We start from the raw sequence: 15,567 nt of genomic DNA on the forward strand, positions 1-15,567 counted from the left end.
TTGTGTTGACATTTCCATTTCTTTCTGCCTTCATAGCTCAGGGGATTTTAATCAGAGGAAGGCTATATTTGAAATAAAAAAGTTAGCATTTGATGTATTTTTTTCCCTGGTCCACATTTTCCATACGTCATAGAAAATATCAATAATTATCGATATCAACCAATATTATACAACTATTAGTCGATGAGTTAGACCAGTGTTTTTCAACCACTGTGCCGCGGCACACTAGTGTGCCGTGAGATACAGTCTGGTGTGCCGTGGGAGATTATCTAATTTCACCTATTTGGGTTAAAAATATTTTTTGCAAACCAGTAATTATAGTCTGCAAATGATGTGTTGTTGTTGAGTGTCGGTGCTGTCTAGAGCTCGGCAGAGTAACTGTGTAATACTCTTCCATATCAGTAGGTGGTAGCAGGTAGCTAATTGCTTTGTAGATGTCGGAAACAGCGGAAGGCAGCATGCAGGTAAAAAGGTGTCTAATGCTTAAACCAAAAATAAACAAAAGGTGAGTGCCCCTAAGAAAAGGCATTGAAGCTTAGGGAAGGCTATGCAGAACGAAACTAAAACTGAACTGGCTACGAAGTAAACAAAAACATAATGCTGGACGACAGCAAAGACTTACTGTGGAGCAAAGACGGCGTCCACAAAGTACATCCGAACATGACATGACAATCAACAATGTCCCCACAAAGGATAAAAACAACTAAAATCTTCTTGATTGCTAAAACAAAGTAGATGCGGGAAACTTCGCTCAAAGGAAGACATGAAACTGCTATAGGAAAATACCAAAAAAGAGAAAAAGCCATTAAAATAGGAGCGCAAAACAAGAAATTAAACACTACACACAGGAAAACAGCAAAAAACTCCAAATAAGTCAGGGTGTGATGTGACAGGTGGTGACAGTACACCTACTTTGAGACAAGATGCATATATTGATGCATGCTTGGTTATGCTTTAAAGTCATGCCCAACAATTGTGACATCGACTTTTTACTGTCAACTGAGTTTCGTTTTTTAATGATGTCTGCTGGTGGTGTGCCTCCGGATTTTTTCAACGCAAAAAATGTGCCTTGGCTCAAAAAAGGTTGAAAAACACTGAGTTAGACGATATAAGCTGTATAATAACTTATATCGTGATACAGTTTTCAGCCATATTTCCCAGCCCCACCAAAAAGTTGTTCTTGGATAGTGCCATGATTAGACACTTGTGTTGTTAGCATTGTTTACCCCTAACCCTGAAAGGGAAGTCTCGCTTAGTAAACATCTGCGACCACCGCTGCTGCTCACTGCTCCCCTCACCTCCCAAAGGGGTGGAACAAGGGGATGGGTCAAATCCAGAGGGTAATTTCACCACACCTAGTGTGTGTGTGACTACCAGTGGTACTTTAACTTTTACCTTTAACTTTACCGATCAATGTAATGGTTTGAAAATAAGTCAGAGGCATACTACACTGAAATACATATAACGGTAACACTTTAGTATGGGAAACATATTCACCATTAATTAGTTGCTTATTAACATGAAAATTAGTAACATATTGGCTTTTTATTAGTCATTATTAAGTACTTATTAATGCCTTTTTCTGCATACAACCAGTAAGCCATTAACTAAGAGTCTTCCCTCAATAACCTCAGAATTATATCTTATTAGTAACCCTAACCTATCCTTCCATCCATCCATCTTCTTCCGCTTATCTGAGGTCGGGTCGCGGGGCAGCAGCCTAAGCAGGGAAGCCCAGACTTCCCTCTCCACAGCCGCTTCGTCCAGTTCTTCCCGGGGGATCCCGAGGCGTTCCCAGGCCAGCTGGGAGACATAGTCTTCCCAACGTGTCCTGGGTCTTCGTTCCGGTCGGACGTGCCCGAAACACCTCCCTATGGAGGCGTTCGGGTGGCATCCTGACCAGATGCCCGAACCACCTCATCTGGCTCCTCTCGATGAGGAGGAGCAGCAGCTTTACTTTGAGCTCCCCCCGGATGACAGAGCTTCTCACCCTATCTCTAAGGGAGAACCCCGCCACCCGGCGTAGGAAACTCATTTCGGCTGCTTGTACCCGTGATATTGTCCTTTCGGTCATAACCCAAAGCTCATGACCATAGGTGAGGATGGGAATGTAGATCGACCGGTAAATTAAGAGCTTTGCCTTCCATCTCTGTTCCTTCTTCACCACAACGGTTCGATACAGCCTCCGCATTACTGAAGACGCCGTACCGATCCACCTGTCGATCTCACGATCCACTCTTCCCTCACTCGTGAACAAGACTCCGGGGTACTTGAACTCCTCCACTTGGGGCAGGGTCTCCTCCCCAACCCGGAAATGGCACTCCACCCTTTTACGGGCGAGAACCATGGACTCGGACTTGGAGGTGCTGATTCTCATCCCAGTCGCTTCACACTCGGCTGCGAACTGATCCAGTGAGAGCTGAAGATCCTGGCCAGATGAAGCCATCAGGACCACATCTGTTACGGCTCAGGCTCCTGCCAACGCCGCTCATCCGTCTGTGCGCACCTCGGGACACGCCCACGGGTGCGCACATCCAGGGACGCGCCGCGCGCGTCTCCGCCCTGCTGCAGCCACCAGCTGCAATCACTCGCTGGCAATCTGCACACCTGCGACTGATCAGAGCGAGATCAATAAAGGACCAGTGGACCCAAGGATCGTCGCGGGAACTTAGCTTTCTCATGGTGTACCGTAAGCCTTATGCGCTCTTACTATATTCGTGTTTCCTCTCCGTGCCTTGATTTGTCCCTTGTCTTCTCCCGTGTCCCCGCAGTACCCTCCGTCGCCTGCGTCTCAATTTCCCCTGGATCTCCCTCTGGACTCCGACTGCTTCCTTCGTTCCTCGACCTCTTGCTCGCCCCTGGATTCTGACGCCTCGCTCTCGCTCCGCATCAGCTGCCTGCCCCCTGGACTTCCGCGTATCTCGTTCAACACGTTGGTAACACTCACTTCAGTTAAATTCTACACATAGTCTTACACCATTCCCTTTTGTATTCTAGTTCACACTCCATTTCCTTAGTTTAGTAATATTGTTTATTATTATTTATATATATATATATATGTTGACTATATATATATAATAAATAATTGTATATACCGCCCCCTGGTGTCTGAGCCGTCACCTCTCTCAGTAAACACAACAGTAAGTTCCCGCCAAGATTATTAAAGGACCTGACGGCACAGTTCCTTAGCCCCGCCCCCAGTGACTTTAGTTCCGTCCCCTGTGATTTTTTTTTTTCTCTTTTTTCTGCCTCTTGCCCCATTCACCATGTCTTTTTCTTTTTTTCGCTCCACACCGGAGGAGTTTTCTTGTCCTGCCAAACTGTCATGGAAAGGCATGTTTAGCAGTGATGTGAGCAAGGAGGAATTTACCCGTCGCCTGGACACCCTCCTCCCACCCATAGTGACTGTTCCTCAGCCAGAGAGAAGCGTCTGGCATCCGCTTTCGGAGAGGGGGGGTAGTACTGGTGGCTGTGCTGATGGGGTGGCGCAGCTGCACCAAGACAGGCTACCCTCTGCCAGACTAATTCCACCTGTCTTCCGCTTTTCCCAGCCGCAACCACCAGTCCCCTGGCTAGCCTCCGAGCTAGCACCTGTCCCCTGGCTAGCGTCTGAGCTAGCACCTGTCCCCTGGCTAGCGTCTGAGCTAGCACCTGTCCCCGAGCTAGCATCTGAGCTAGCACCTGTCCCCGAGCTAGCACTTGTCCCCGAGCTAGCGTCCGAGCTAGCACTTGTCCCCGAGCTAGCGTCAGAGCTAACACCAGTTCCTCGGCTAGCGTCAGAGCTAGCACCTGTCCCTCGGCTAGCGTCAGAGCTAGCACCTGTCCCCGAGCTAGCGTCCGAGCTAGCACCTGTCCCTCGGCTAGCGTCCGAGCTAGCACCTGTCCCTCGGCTAGCGTCCGAGCTAGCACCTGTCTCTCGGCTAGCGTCCGAGCTAGCACCTGTCCCTCGGCTAGCGTCCGAGCTAGCACCTGTCCCTCGGCTAGCGTCCGAACTAGCACCTGTCCCTCGGCTAGCGTCCGAACTAGCACCTGTCCCTCGGCTAGCGTCCGAACTAGCACCTGTCCCTCGGCTAGCGTCCGAGCTAGCACCTGTCTCTCGGCTAGCGTCCGAGCTAGCACCTGTCCCTCGGCTAGCGTCCGAGCTAGCACCTGTCCCTCGGCTAGCGTCCGAGCTAGCACCTGTCCCTCGGCTAGCGTCCGAGCTAGCACCTGCCCCTCGGCTAGCGTCCGAGCTAGCACCAGCCCCTCGGCTAGCGTCCGAGCTAGCACCAGCCCCTCGGCTAGCGTCCGAGCTAGCACCAGCCCCTCGGCTAGCGTCCGAGCTAGCACCAGCCCCTCGGCTAGCGTCCGAGCTAGCACCAGCCCTTCGGCTAGCGTCCGAGCTAGCACCAGCCCCTCGGCTAGCGTCCGAGCTAGCACCAGCCCCTCGGCTAGTCTCCGAGCTAGCACCTGTCCCCAGGCTGGCCCCCACGTCTCCACCAGCTCCCAGGCTGGCCCCCACGTCTCCACCAGCTCCCAGGCTGGCCCCCACGTCTCCACCAGCTCCCAGGCTGGCCTCGACCTCAGCACCTCGGCCTGCTCCGCCGACTCCAGCACCTCGGCCTGCTCCGCCGACTCCAGCACCTCGGCCTGCTCCGCCGACTCCAGCACCTCGGCCTGCTCCGCCGACTCCAGCACCTCGGCCTGCTCCGCCGACTCCAGCACCTCGGCCTGCTCCGCCGACTCCAGCACCTCGGCCTGTTCCGCCGACTTCAGCACCTCGGCCAGCTCCTCAGCTGCCCTCCTCGTCTCCGGCTTTGATGTCCGCCGCTTCCACGCCTTTGACGTCTGCCGCTTCCACGGCGCCGATGACGTCTGCCGCTTCCACGGCGCCGATGACGTCTGCCGCTTCCACGGCGCCGATGACGTCTGCCGCTTCCACGCCGCCGATGACGTCTGCCGCTTCCACGCCGCCGATGACGTCTGCCGCTTCCACGCCGCCGATGACGTCTGCCGCTTCCACGCCGCCGATGACGTCTGCCGCTTCCACGCCGCCGATGACGTCTGCCGCTTCCACGCCGCCGATGACGTCTTCCTCCACGCCTGCCTCGCCGATGACGTCTTCCTCCACGCCTGCCTCGCCGATGACGTCTTCCTCCACACCGCCGCCGATGTCATATCCTCGTTTCCGGCGAGACGCACCATGGCGCCAATCACGTCCGCCTTCCCGACGGCCAAGATGGTGGCCGTCCCTTGGTCGCCCGCCTCGCCGGCTTCAGCGGCGTTCTTCTCGCCGCCGCCATCAGACTCGTCCTCGGTGGATTCGGGGACACTGGGGCCGGCGACCCACCACCAGTTCTCCCCTCCACCCTCCCTTGTTTCGTGAGTATGTTGGACATCTGGAATCTGTCCATAGGGGGGGGATACTGTTACGGCTCAGGCTCCTGCCAACGCCGCTCATCCGTCTGTGCGCACCTCGGGACACGCCCACGGGTGCGCACATCCAGGGACGCGCCGCGCGCGTCTCCGCCCTGCTGCAGCCACCAGCTGCAATCACTCGCTGGCAATCTGCACACCTGCGACTGATCAGAGCGAGATCAATAAAGGACCAGTGGACCCAAGGATCGTCGCGGGAACTTAGCTTTCTCATGGTGTACCGTAAGCCTTATGCGCTCTTACTATATTCGTGTTTCCTCTCCGTGCCTTGATTTGTCCCTTGTCTTCTCCCGTGTCCCCGCAGTACCCTCCGTCGCCTGCGTCTCAATTTCCCCTGGATCTCCCTCTGGACTCCGACTGCTTCCTTCGTTCCTCGACCTCTTGCTCGCCCCTGGATTCTGACGCCTCGCTCTCGCCCCGCATCAGCTGCCTGCCCCCTGGACTTCCGCGTATCTCGTTCAACACGTTGGTAACACTCACTTCAGTTAAATTCTACACATAGTCTTACACCATTCCCTTTTGTATTCTAGTTCACACTCCATTTCCTTAGTTTAGTAATATTGTTTATTATTATTTATATATATATATATATGTTGACTATATATATATAATAAATAATTGTATATACCGCCCCCTGGTGTCTGAGCCGTCACCTCTCTCAGTAAACACAACAACATCATCTGCAAAAAGCAGAGACCTAATCCTGCAGCCACCAAACCGGATCCCCTCAACGCCCTGACTGCGCCTAGAAATTCTGTCCATAACCCTAATCCGGGGGTCGGCAGCCCGCGGCTCTAGAGCCGCTTTTAGCGCCGCCCTAGTGGCTCTCTGGAGTTTTTAAAAAAATTTATGAAAAATGGAAAAAGATGAGGGGAAAAAAATATATTTTTTGTGTTAATATGGTTTCTCCCTAATTGTTATAAATCACACTGTTTATATTAAACATGCTTCACTGATTCGAGTATTTGGCGAGCGCAGTTTTGTCCTACTAATTTTGGCGGTCCTTGAACTCACCTTAGTTTGTTTACATGTATAACTTTCTCCGACTTTCTAGGAAGTGTTTTATGCCACTTCTTTTTCTGTCTCATTTTGTCCACCAGACTTTTAACGTTGTGCGTGAATGCACAAAGGTGAGTTTTGTTGATGTTATTGACTTGTGTGGAGTGCTAATCAGACATATTTGGTCACTGCATGACTGCATGCTAATCGATGCTAACATGTTATGTAGGCTAGCTATATGTACATATTGCATCATTATGCCTCATTTGTAGCTATATTTGAGCTCATTTAGTTTCCTTTAAGTCCTCTTAATTCAATGTATATCTCATGACACACTATCTGTATGTAATATGGCTTTTTATTTTTTGGGGCTCCAGACAGATTTGTTTTTGGATTTTTGGTCCAATATGGCTCTTTCAACATTTTGGGTTGCCGACCCCTGCCCTAATCCTAACCCTTCTGTTTCTCCTGTGTCCAAATAACTCTAAATAAGTCTGTGTTACTTAGAATATGTTCCCCATTCTAAAGTGTTACCCATATAAAATATAAATACAACTTAATTTTAACACCTATTTCAGGCCAAAAACATTGAAAAAAAAAGTTTTTTTTCCAATGTGCAATGTCGTGAAGCCACGACATTTGAAGTAAGATGCAGGGAAGGACGACTAGCTGTTCCGTGTTTGTTGCTTATTTGTTTATTCATTTATACATTTTAAGTACAACATGGCTAAAAGATTACAGTGTGTATATAATTCACCAATACCGTGATAATAATGACAACAATGACCATGTTGGTCACAATAAAAGTGATGTGAAATCTTTGTATCGTTACATCCCTGCTGTTTGAATCATTTGCTAAGAACAGTAACTAATACAATCATCTTGAAAAAGTGTGTAATTGTGATTTGTTGAGCATTCTTTAAAGCCATTTAATCTTCAACTTCGGTCCATATGTCTTTCTCTGTTTTTTGTTCCGTACGATATACTGCATGTGACTTATCAGACATTCTTTAACGTCAGCCAATCTCGGTCTCTTTTTCGTGTCTCTGTGTCTCAGATCCCACATGATGCCACCACGGGCCCTTCCTAATCCTGCCTCGGCCGCGGAGGATCCCCATCAGTCCCTGGACACCTCAGCACCACACTTGGCTCCTGCTCATTCTCCACATTTGTCAGCCACTGATCCGTCTTAACACACTCTTGCCTCACACCGAGATTACCCACTGATTTGCTGCTGAGGTTCTGATAGAGTGGGCGAGCCTATTTTATCCTCTGATGGCAACTTCAAAAGTCATTCAAATGTGACAGGAGGTTGCCTGATGCGTTCGCTACTAAACTTTTTTTTAGATTTACCTCGTAAATTTAAAGCCAAAGGCTCTCAGTTGACGGTTTTGTGCAGGTCTCTGAGGTCAAAGAGACTTTAAGGACATTGAGCTGCAACTCTACAAGCAGTCTTTTGGACCTATCACCAAAACAGGAAAATGGACCGGGCAGCTTTGTCCTGAAGAAACAACACCTGCCCTAAGTCTTTTACAAGCTGATCCAAGCTGTGTACGTTCCGGATGCTGCCATGCCCATCATCAGCAATGCTAACCACGACTTCAGCAATCTGTCCGTCAGTGACGACAGCAGTCTTGACCACATCTTCACAGAGATTCCAGAGACTGAGACTATCAAGGTACAAAGAATTTGGGGATTATGCATGCTAAATTTAATATGGCACCCACTAATACTCCATACACAAACATGTTGGCTTTTAGTCGCTCTAAATAACATTTCGGTCTTTAAAATTAGCCCGCATTATGAGCTAGGGCTAACTGCAGCTTTGTGAGTTTAGGTTTTTTTTCATGTTCTACATACTAAAAAATGTTGGGTTAAAAAATAACCCAATTTTAACCCAACTGCTGGTTCAGAAAAGGACAAACCCCTTATCTGAGTTATTTTAACTCAACATTTTGGGTTAATTTTTTCAACCCAACTTTTGTGTTGAATTATTTAACCCAAAAGTTGAGTTATGGTAACTCAATGTTGGTTGATTCATAACCCAACTATTGGGTTGAATTTATTTAACACAAAAGCTGAGTTATGCTCACTAAATGTTGGGTTATTCAAAACCCAACTATTGGGTTGCGCAATTTAGCGCTCCTTGACCCAATAGTTGGTTAAAAACTATACGTTTTACTGCTGGTTTGTCCTACTCCTTCCCAACTACTGATCAAAAGTATTTTTATTCCATTACAATATTTTCTTTACAAGAATTGCCATGTCCTTGTCCTATACAGCATATATTTTCATGTACATAAAATGTGTGATTGTAAGTAATGTTAATGAGATTAATCCATAATAAAATACCCTTCAAGAAAAAAGTAACGTTTTAATAAAAAAGGCCTTTTAGCCAAAAATGTGTTACTCATTGAAAAACAAACCAAAAATGGTTCATAGTTTTGAAAACCCAGAAACTGAGTTGAAATAATACCCTTCCAACCCAAAAAAGTGATTGCTCTTCATAACAATAATTCCAAAATTTAACCCAACACTCGCAACTCATAAATTGGGTTATCAAATAACCCAACATTTTTTAGTGTGTATCTATGAAAATATTCCATTTATAATTAATAATTAATACATTGTGGAGATTGATTTACCAGCCCAAAACCTATAAGGGATAAATGAGGGTTTACTGAATTAACAACCAATAAAAATGCAGTTCAAGTACGTTTATAATTAGATATTAAAACATAATGTATGATTATTGTAGTTGTATAAACATATGTATTTACTATAAATAATCACCCATAGTATGAACAATAAACAAAAACACTACATTGAAAATGCAGTTCAATCCAATATGTTCATTTGTTTACAGTATATTCTAGATATTTTACCAATGTAAAACAAATCGGTTGATTTGTCCAAAGGGGAAAGACACGTGTTCAATATCTCCTACTGCAGTGAAGCCAATTTGAAACTGCTATGCCGCATCAGCATTAATTAAAACAGTAAACAAAAGACGGGCAATACTATTGAAAAACTAATGTTTTTTAGACATTTCTTTGGGAAAAAAGTTTGGTTACAATATGAATTTAAATAGTACGGTCGTTTTGGAAATACTGCCGGAAATCCGTCACGATGACGGCGTTCGAAGCGATGCTAAAACTGGCAGTTATCTCAATGGGGCTTTTGAATGGATGCGAATACAAAGCTGCTAAACCAAACTAAAACTACAGTATTACCGTATTTTTCGGAGTATAAGTCGCTCCGGAGTATAAGTTGCACCGGCCGAAAATGCATAATAAAGAAGGAAAAAAACATATATAAGTCGCACTGGAGTATAAGTCGCATTTTTTGGAGAAATTTATTTGATAAAACCCAACACCAAGAATAGACATTTGAAAGGCAATTTAAAATAAATAAAGAATAGTGAACAACAGGCTGAATAAGTGTACGTTATATGAGGCATAAATAACCAACTGAGAACGTGCCTGGTATGTTAACGTAACATATTATGGTAAGAGTCATTCAAATAACTATAACATATAGAACATGCTATACGTTTACCAAACAATCTGTCACTCCTAATCGCTAAATCCCATGAAACTCTTACGTGAATGAGCTAAATAATACAATTTGGTATTTTACGGTAATGTGTTAATAATTTCACACATAAGTCGCTCCTGAGTATAAGTCGCACCCCCGGCCAAACTATGAAAAAAAGTGCGACTTATAGTCCGAAAAATACGGTACAAAGGACATGTTGACCCAACAAATTATAGTTGTATCCATGAGGCCGTTTAGTCCACCAAAGTAGAACAAGCAAAGACAGACAACAACAGTGATCGGGTAGAAGTGACGGTCACTGTAATCATGTGGCCCCTCCTACACCACTGCATAGAGTAGAACTCGGCAAAATACGGTCCGTGGGCCACATGCGGCCTGTTAAGATTTTCAATCTGGCCTGCCGGACGTTCTACATAATTATTTTAGACCTTTAACATCAAAACTGTAACGCCATTATGATGTGCAGTGCTGTTTTTAAATGACCGTAAGTCTTGAACTATAGAAAGTATTTCAATAGTTGAAATCTGCGGTTTTGAGTGTTATACGAGTTATTACGGTAATCTACGTCACAGCAGCTCAGACAATGAACAAAGCAGAGTGGGCTGGGTTTGTTTTCAGAGCAGCCGGCCCCAAACGCTTGTGTCAGGAGCAGATGCGGAAGCAAATTTTTACAACACATTTCAGCATAAAAGTGATCTTATATCATATTGTCGGTGTTTATTATTACCTTTTGCATTCATATTTTGCTGTTTGTTACATGTGTGTTGTGTTTTGCTCGATTGCAAATTATGTCTTTTGAGGACCTGGTCTGAGAAGTAAAAGAGGAGCGATGTTCATATGTTGTTAATATTCAGTGTTTTATTGTTCGTAGTTAATATTGTAAATCCCCCTTTCTATATTTTAATGTACATTTTGGGTGTCCCATTCAGTAAAAAAAAAAAATTAAATTCCATTCCGTTTTTTTGAGGTGGTCGGTCATAACTTTTTTAGAATTAGGTATTGGTGTTCCTGAAAAACAAAGGGACCCAAACACACATACTGTACAGTTAGGGATGATGTTTGATAAGAAATGATCGAGTTCGAGCATATTATCGAATCCTCTTATCGAACCGATTCCTTATCGATTCTCTTATCGAGTCCAGATAGGTTGTTGTATATGGAAAAACACACACAATATTTGGTTTAACAAAAGCTCACCTTTATTATATAAGAAAAAAATAAAATCTAATAAATAAAGAAATATTGACTGTTACCCCCCTAAAAAAATAAAATTAAATAAATAAATATTGACTGTTGTTACCCAAAGTATATTAAGTGGGATTTTTCAGAAAAACAAATACATACAATAACACAAAAACAACCTGTCTCTGTGAAAATAATAATATAGTGTTAAATAAAATCAGTCCCTTGGGCACAAAGCTGAAAATAATACAGCTCTCCAAAAAGTGCACTTCTGCTGCTATTTGACATAACTGTTTGTTATGATGCTTTGACATTTTTGCACTTAATTTCTTTATTGAAAGAAAATTCTATGAAGAGAAAAGTTGTTTGCAAATGTGGTTACAATGCTAAAAAAATGAAAAGTTAAAGCTAAAAAAAGAAATACACTTTATTGAGTTAACATTATTTCTTTATAGGGGGAAAGATAGTTATGAGCTAGGGAACATAACAACTACACTACCCAGCATGCAACGGGAGTGACGAGCATGCGCGGTAGCCCCGAAAAGTGTTGTTGCATGTCGTCACCTGGTAGCTAAGAATGAGGTTATGAACACGCTGTGAAAGTAAACGTCAAGAACTCAGCCAACACGCCTCGTCTGCATTATTTATAATTAGACAACACATATACAGTGTGATTTGGTTTTGTTTACAAGGAAAGAAAAAAAAAAGTTAAAAAAGGGAGATATATGTTGTATATATATGTATGTGCTGCGGTTGCTTTAAGAACGTTGCGACAGCTGCCGTAAAGGAGGTGCGTTGCTAGCCTGGTTGCTATGTTTCCGGTTGGTCGTAAAAGTGTTCGTCATGTGTTTGTACCCTGCTCAAATCTCTCAGTAAAGTTATTCATTGGATTATACATTTTGTTTTGAACTTTATTACACCTTGGAGCGCTTTTTCCGGTCCATTTTTTTTCCTGCTTTCGCTATCTGCACCTAATGACTGAGCTACGTGACGTCATTTCTTGTGATGTCACACGGAGCATTTCTGGTCGGGACGGGATTCGTTCCGAGGGATTCGAATAAAGAACCAACTCTTTTTCTTTACTGTAGTGGTCTCGATAACGGTTACCGGTTCTCAAAAAGGGATTCGAGTCCGAGGACTCGGTTCTTTTCTTATCGAACAACCGGGAAAATTGGTTTCGAGTATCATCCCTATGTACAGTAGATTTTTACAGCCAAATGTGTACATATAATTTATACACACATACACATTGGCCCCCCCCAGACATATTTTTTCTCTCAATGTGGCTCCCGAGTCAAAATATTTGCCCAGCTCTGGCATAGAGTGTTTATGCCAGGGGCCGGTGGCCCTAGCCTGCGTGCATACTGTTGTGGACACAATTATCTTGACTTTTGGTTCGTCAGGGATTGATAGTGCTTATGGATCCTGTTTTAGTTGTAATAAATGTGTTTTTTTCCTCAATAGGGTGTTTATTACCAAAGGGCTCAGTTCATCCGTCAACCAGAGGACCTCGTGTCCGTAGACCACCGCTTACTCGCAGTGATTAATGTCGGAGGGAACCGCTACACCTTCCCTTGGACTACACTGCAGCAGTTCCCACTCACTCGCCTGGGACGCCTGTGTGGCTGCAGGTCACCTGAGGACATTGCCAACGTCTGCGACGACTATGACGAAGCACGGAAGGAATTTTTTTTTGACCGCTCGCCATCCGCCTTCAGGGTCATCCTCAACTTCCTGGCGGCGGGCAAACTCCGCCTGCTGCGGGAGATGTGCATCCTCTCCCTGCACGACGAGCTCACCTACTGGGGCGTGGAGATGGCCTACATGGAACGCTGCTGCAAGAGGAAGATGTACACGCGCATGGAGGAGGTGCACGAGCAAGAGCGGCAGGAGGAGGAGCGCAGGCAGAGGAATGCCATGCAGCGAGTGCCCGTGGAGGAGACCACGTACCGGAAAGTTATGAACTGGCTCAGAGACATGGTGGAGAATCCGCAGTCTGGCTTGCCGGGGAAGATCTTCGCCTGCCTGTCGGTCATCATGGTGGCGGTGACTGTGGTCAGCTTGTGTATCAGCACCATGCCTGACCTCAGGGAGGAAGAGGAGAGGGTAAGTGAGCTACACTATCAGTGGTACTTTAACTTAACACTATTCTGCACGATATACAAAGCGAGGCCTGCGTCCATAATACATTTTACATACATAATACATATTGTCCCACAAATTATTGCCGATAAGCAATTATTATTGTCAGCATTATTTTGAGACAAACTGAAGGACAAATGTAATTAAAATATACAATAACAACAATGTAAGTACAACAATGCAATACTTTTATTTCTCATTAGTTTTTTTTACCATTGTAATTTTAAGTTAAAAAACTTTTGATAAATAAATAAATAAATAAAAACAAATTTGACTCTCTATCTTTGTCAGTTAAAAAAAACAAAAAAACTTTAAAACAATATTGGGGCTGTGTCACGCCAAATTTCTTCCCCCTACAAAAAACTCCCCCCCCCCCATTTACTTCCGGGGTCATTTCCTCTTACTTCATTTCCTCTTACTTACGTCATTTCCTCTTACGTCATTGACAGCGATCGATAACACTTCGGCTTTGACTGCCCGTCGCTGGAAGGATACTTTTTTTTTTTTTTTTTTTATAATATAGCGTTAACAAAACGTCTGTATTAATCGGACAAATTAACTTGAGGATATTCCTCACTGCACATTTGACGGAGAATTAAACGATTTTTGATTCGTTTTGACAGAAGTTCCCAGCAGCGGCCCTAACACTCCGCCTGGAATTTTTCGAGGCCTGCTGGTGTTTGACATAAGTCCCCTGGGAAAGATAAAGACAAATGTCATTCAGTGACACCACCATTTTCAGGAGATTTGGATTCTATCGATCGCTGTCAATGACGTAAGAGGAAATGACGTAAGTAAGAGGAAGTGACGTAAGAGGAAATGACCCCGGAAGTAAATGGGCGGGGGGAAGGTTTTTGTAGGGGGAAGAAATTTGGCGTGACAGCTGCAGCTATTGATTATTTAGTAACGATTATTTAATAATTGCGTTATCTATTGATTAGTTTGTATACTGTGTATATATATATATATATCATATATTGTAATAGATGATTTTTGTCTACTACCTGACCGCTTCTATGTTAGCTACCTCTCTTTGTTTGTAATGTATATTGTTTGCTGGATCTACTCTTTATTTTATGCTGCCCTTTTTTTTTTTTTTTTTTGCTGCAGCTGTTACATATACCGTAATATTCTACATGGTAATTGGGATGCGTTATATATTGTATATATTATGTACAAATATAATATAATAATATATCAGTATATATTATATATTATATATTATAAGGCTGCAGTCTAATGAGTACATAAGGCATATAACTCAACACAACATGGGGACTCTCCAACTGTATGGATGTCGACAACAATCTGACTTAAAATAATTGAGCCTGCACAATTATTGTTTTATTAATTTTAAGTCGGCTAAAACAGACTGCAAATAGTCCTGCAAAAGTAATGGCTCCCTGTTGTCACATCCACTTAAAAATCTGTGAGACGTGTGTGTGTGTGTCTGTGTGTGTATCTGTGTGCGTGTTTGCATTTGTGTGTAAATGCTGGCCATGAATATCCTGTGAACTGTGTCTACCCATAACTGTGCGGGATAATGAAGCCCCATGCTCACCGAGGCCTGTCCAGTGTCTGTCAGTAAACACTAGAAAAATAACAAAATGGCTTCACTCTTACTGTATATCATGCATGCAAATGTGCAAAAATGCATTAAACACACATGGCCGCAGATCAATTATATTGAAGTGGTCCGCTACAGTGGGACTGTTGTTGAATCTTAAGCCCTTTTTAGATAATGTTTTACTTGTTTTACTCAGACCCTCCGATAATCCCAAATTGGAAACATATAACAAGTGTTTGTTAAACAAACAGCTGCTCGAAAAGGTTTACGCTGCAAGGATGTCAGATATTCGCCAATGAGCTGTCCAGTCGTTCCTCGTTTATCACGGCCAATTGGATCAAGGCTCTACAGTGATAAAAAAAAATTCTGCCAAGTAGGATTATCAATCAATCAGTGTCAATCAATGTTTATTTATACAGCCCTAAATCACAAGTGTCTCAAAGGGCTGCACAAGCAACAACGACATATTCGGTACAGAGCCCACATAAGGACAAGGAAAAACTCACCCCAGTGGGACGTCGATCTGAATGACTATGAGAAACCTTGGAGAGGACCGCATATGTGGGTAACCCCCCCCTCTAGGGGAGACCGAAAGCAATGGATGTCGAGTGGGTCTGACATAATATTGTGAGAGTCCAGTCCATAGTGGATCTAACATAAAAGTGAGAGTCCAGTCCATAGTGGGGCCAGCAGGAAACCATCCC

The 15,567-nt window shown here is 44.4% G+C and overlaps 1 protein-coding gene across 2 annotated transcripts in view; it reads left to right on the forward strand.

The window, feature by feature from the left end:
- Nucleotides 1–15,567, forward strand: part of kcng4a (potassium voltage-gated channel, subfamily G, member 4a) — a 96,534-nt gene that overhangs the window by 24,984 nt on the left and 55,983 nt on the right. For both annotated transcript variants that reach the window (XM_061970197.1, XM_072913908.1), the window contains exons 2-3: nucleotides 7,472–8,092; nucleotides 12,619–13,260. In XM_061970197.1, the coding sequence (XP_061826181.1) occupies nucleotides 7,985–8,092; nucleotides 12,619–13,260 (750 nt within the window). In that variant the 5' untranslated portion in view covers nucleotides 7,472–7,984. The remainder of the gene's footprint in view (nucleotides 1–7,471; nucleotides 8,093–12,618; nucleotides 13,261–15,567) is intronic.

This window comes from Nerophis lumbriciformis, linkage group LG10, assembly GCF_033978685.3.
Source record: "Nerophis lumbriciformis linkage group LG10, RoL_Nlum_v2.1, whole genome shotgun sequence".
Taxonomy (NCBI): Eukaryota; Metazoa; Chordata; class Actinopteri; order Syngnathiformes; family Syngnathidae; genus Nerophis; species Nerophis lumbriciformis.